At 35.4% G+C, this 5,000-nt stretch overlaps 1 protein-coding gene across 4 annotated transcripts in view; it reads right to left on the bottom strand.

The window, feature by feature from the left end:
* LOC143039506 (cell adhesion molecule Dscam2-like) overlaps positions 1–5,000 on the bottom strand; it is a 1,807,148-nt gene that overhangs the window by 8,025 nt on the left and 1,794,123 nt on the right. For 2 of the 4 annotated variants that reach the window (XM_076209640.1, XM_076209650.1), the window contains exon 36: positions 4,130–4,433. The exons of the other annotated variants lie outside the window; for them this stretch is intronic. In XM_076209640.1, coding sequence (XP_076065755.1) covers positions 4,130–4,433 — 304 coding nt within the window. The remainder of the gene's footprint in view (positions 1–4,129; positions 4,434–5,000) is intronic. 4 annotated transcript variants of the gene reach the window in all.

Below are 5,000 nucleotides of genomic sequence, written 5' to 3'. Positions count from 1 at the left end.
TGAGGAGAGGAACCGTATTGAATCGAGAAGGATCGTCACCGGATTGAAGATAACGGGACAACTAAGGCGACATCGTCTCTGCCTGTGAAAACGGAATTGTATGTTTGTTTTCCTATTGGGATGTATGTTTATCTGTTTGTTTGTTGTTTTTGTTTTCTGCATCCGGTCTTGTCATGGACCAAAAGGTCTCATGGTGATATTCATGTTTCCTCATTGTATACCTGGATATGTTACATGATGTATCGGAATTATCAAAATATATGTCTTGTTAATAATTTACCACATTTCCACATAAAGCAACTTTTTGTGAAGAAAAAATCAATAATCAATATATATATATATATATATATATATATATATATATATATATATATGTATGTATACATATATATATTGGGTCATTTTCGAGTGTCCTCAATGCTGCAATAACTACAAGGTGTTCAATAAAAAAAACAAATCGATGCACTGATGTGGATGATACAGATATACAGATAGATACATGAAAATAATTCTTTGTACAATATAAAAGAAAGGATTATTATCAATATGATGTCAATGCTTACATTAATAATAATGATGATCATAACAATAATAACAGTAATAATAATATTAATAGTAATGATAACAATGATAATGATGATAATGAAATGATAATAATAATGAGTAATAATAATAATGACAATAAGATACTAATATTAATAATAATCATAATGATAATAATTACAATAATGATAATAATAATAACAATGATAATAATAATAATAATAATAATAATAATAATGATAATAATAATAATAATAATAATCATAATGATAAAATAATGATAATAATGATAATGATAATGATGATAATAATAACAATTATAATGATAACAATAATAATAGTATTGATAACAATAATAATAATAATAATAATAATAATAATAATAATAATAACAATATAATAATAATAATAATAATAATAATAATAATAATAATAATAATGATAATAATAATAATAATAATAATAATAATAATAATAATAATTATAATAATAATAATAATGATAATAACAATAATAATGACAATAATAATAATATTAATAATAATAACAATATCATTAACAAGATACAGTCGGAGATGTACCATCAATGACAACCTTAAATATATAGTATTTTACAAATACAGTATCTATTGTCGACATGAAACATATTCTTTCCACCTTAATATTTACCAACATCTTTGGAAGCAAGCGTAATCGTCTTCAATGTACCTACTAGCAACTAGGCACAACTATTTTTTCATCATAAAAATAAAACCAGCTGAGTTTGTCTCCACAATAATAATTATGGTTTAATAAAATAATTAATTATTTTGTTTTTACGCATAAAGTGTGGCAAGATATTCGCATCGTGTTTTTTGTTTTTATTTTCTATCTGCAGTAAGAGCAGACATCTCTATCTTCTCGAACGCATTGCACGCGCATCCTGTGACGCACTCAAGTTAGTAAACACTGAGAGGGTGAGGTAGGGAGGGTGTGGGTGAAGGGTGAAGCGTGCATAGTGCAGTGCATACATATCAACGTGCGGGTGACCGGTGGGTGAGATGCAGGTTAACAGTGGGGGGTAATGGGGAGTGGGTGGATTAATGAGTTCCCCCCATCCTTACTTGAAAAAAAAAATGTCGATTTATTCGTTTGGGAGTATTGTCGTCTTTTCCGTAGATAACAGATATCGTCAGGCGATTTTATATGGTTTAATCGTGTATCACATTTTAATTTTGCGTTTATGAAAAAGACGATGTTCTTCATAGAAGCCGTGTCGTTCTTTGATAATCTGGTTTTGTTTATCGCTTTGTACCTCAACTGAATTGAATTGTCTGGTTTTAGCTGGAACACGGGTCTACCATTATACCAAAGGATAAAAAATGTTACGTCACGTTATTCCAAGAAAGTAAATGAATTCTGAAAAAAACCCGGAGCTAATCTCGAGGCATTTCATGGTGAGGCAAACCAAATACAAGCCATTTTCAGTCCCCAGTCTGTGTATATATATATATGTGTGTGTGTGTGTGTGTGTGTGTGTGTGTGTGTGAGTGTGTGTGTGTGTGTGTGTGTGTGTGTGTGTGTGTGTGTGTGTGTGTGTGTGTGTGTGTGTGTGTATGTGTGTATGTATGCGTGTGTATCTACTTAAATGTATCTAAATGTACTCCTACGATTAGTTTGAACTCAATCTCTTTCTCCCTTTCATTACATAGTTTGTAATATAGGTACAGGAACACTTTTGCTATCCAGACCACCAAAACGAGTCTTATGGGAACTGCAGAAACGATCTAATTATTTGGTTTACTACAGTGAAAAGAATAATAACTATGTATCTTAGACTTGTTAAACGGCTTACAGTGGGCTTCTAGAAAAACTAGATTCTCGAAAAAAATGGAATCAAGGACTTTATGGAACAAGTGTCTACGAAGACCAACAATGTCTCAGGATCTTGGTTAGATTTGATTTCATTGATTTTATATTAGAAACGTGTAACGCCTCTGTGGTTCACGCGTTCGTGTTTGCAACATATGTGCAGAGTTATACTAATGACCCACTTTCGGAGAAGAATAGGCGAAAGTAAAACGATCAGTATATTTCGATCGCTATCTGTGATCTGCTGAAGAGGATCACAGATAGTGATCGAAATATACGGATCTTTTTACTTTCGCCTATTCTTCTCCGAAAGTGGGTCATTAGTATAATTTTACCAATGTACTACGACATTACTTTGTTGTGATAAGTGCAGAGGTTTCGGATACATTCGCATTCGAAGCAGAAACGTAAGGTTTCGCAGATCCCTGCATATGTTAAAGGGTACGTATTACTCTGAAAGTCTAAACAAACGCAGTTGAAGACTGCAAATGGCCTAGTCAACCCGGAAGTGTTTGTTTGGAGGTCATGTGTGGTTTGTGAGACTATTTCTGCGTTTCAGTGTAGTTAGCGTCTTTAAATTGCTGACGTACTATTTATATTTTGCTCTGGTTGATGCCAGAAGATTTTTATTCGATTGTGGCGTTGGTGTTGGTCATACTGGTATTTTGACCAGTTTTCGTCGATCTGAGGTGAAAGAAACTGGAGGGTTTCTGACGTCACATGAAGTAAAAAGGGTTTTACAGGTTGCCACCCTTTGATAAACTGGGGAAAATGGATCATACGACTTGTCACAATAGCGACTCATAAGAACGAGGACTTTTCTACATCGTCTAGAGTTACAGATTTCTCCTAGCATTTCTTGACCTTCTGCACCTTAGCTTTATCATTCTATGTAAGTCCTATTGCATTCTGGCGGTGTCCACTGTACCTTTCCAGAAAGTATTGTATTTTTCTTGTGTTTATTTTCAAAATTTCACCCGTGTCTCTCGTAGACACGATTACTACAAAATTAAAATTACAATTACGAGTACAGGAAACCTGAGAGATATCATTAACGACTACCCTCGCATGAGTAACTATAGTTAGTTATTACTTTCTACGACACAATAACGGAAATACAACTGCTGAGATTATTTTAGGTGTTAGGCCCATGACTTGCCTAATATTTTGACGACATAAAGAATCTGAACAAGTTTCTATACAAGTAATTATCATCGGGATTCTACTACCAATACCTGAGAAATCGAACCAGGTTACGATTATATTGATAAGAATGTTTATATAATTAATCGATATGATTAAGACTAGTATGTTTGTGATCGACTTCTATCGATCACGAATTGATTTGGGTTTTGGTCATTGATCGTGATGATGCCTTTATGATGACAAAGGCCCAAAATCCAAAATTCGTGCATGCAGTCCTATGAATCATTTAAAAAGAAAATACCAGCACCCATTTTAACGATTTGGAATACAATTCATGTCCTCATTGGAGCATAAATGGTCTAATCTTCATTATAAAAAAATCTGTATTCTGTACTAGGACCCACGTGCAGTGTTTCTAGGACCTAATTACTAGCCTACCTGTGTCTTCAGAACTCTTTCGAGACCCATGCGGTTTGTACACATGCACGGCCTTAGAAATCATGTACCTGTACTTTAACACATGTCTACGACCTTAAATGACACGACGGACCCGTACGTATTGAGAACAAAGTCAAGGATTACAACTCACTGTGATGCGCATTCCTGGACGAGGCGTAGTTAGCAGCGGCCTGATCCCTCGACTGTTGAGAGGACGAAGAAGAGACTGCGGTGGCTGAGACAGCGTTTGGGGGAGGAGGAGGAGGTGGAGGAGGAGGAGGAGGAGGGGGAGGACGCGAAGAGCGGAAAGTATCGTCCAGATGAGAAGAGCTTTCGGTGCGACTTGAAGTGGCGTGGTCTGTATCCGTATCCGTGAAACTGTCATAGTCCTCGGATTCGCCTCGGTATTTGATCGTGCACCTTTTGACTCTGGCATAGTCTTCGCTTTCGCCGCTCTGTAGGATAAAATTTGATGCTTTTCTGTTTTTTGTATTTGCTGTTGTTGTGGTAGGTTTTTTTTTTATAGTTTTGTTTTTTGTAGTGTGTTCTTTTTGTTTTTCATTTTTTATTTTTTACTGACTGCTTGGCTGAGGGGGTAAGCGGGGGGGGGGGTAGAGTTGCAGAGGATTCTATTTCTACTTCATTCAACTTTATAGAAAGATCGGTCGTTCTCGTAAGTGAACAAAAAATAGGGTTGAGTACTCTAAAAGGGCATGAAAATGGCTGCTTATTTAGTAATGATTTTATTCAACAAATTATATTACAAAAAAAGGGTTTTTCCAACATAGCACATTCATTCCTGGACAATGAAATACAGCATTCGGTGACAAATTGGTAAGAAGGGTAGAAAGCTGTACATATTGGGATTAAATGGAAGTGGGAGTGGAGGGAGGGGGTTAGGGAGTGAGGTGGAGAGCTACTACAGATGTGGGAGGAAGTGGGAGGGAGTCATTCATTGGTGGGAGTGGTGTTGGGAGTAGTGGGAGTGTCTGGGAAGGAGATATGCTAAACGCTTGATGCGT

Source organism: Oratosquilla oratoria, chromosome 2 (assembly GCF_046742065.1).
Source record: "Oratosquilla oratoria isolate Oo_2021 chromosome 2, ASM4674206v1, whole genome shotgun sequence".
Taxonomy (NCBI): Eukaryota; Metazoa; Arthropoda; class Malacostraca; order Stomatopoda; family Squillidae; genus Oratosquilla; species Oratosquilla oratoria.
This window is presented reverse-complemented; position numbering and strand designations above follow the sequence as displayed.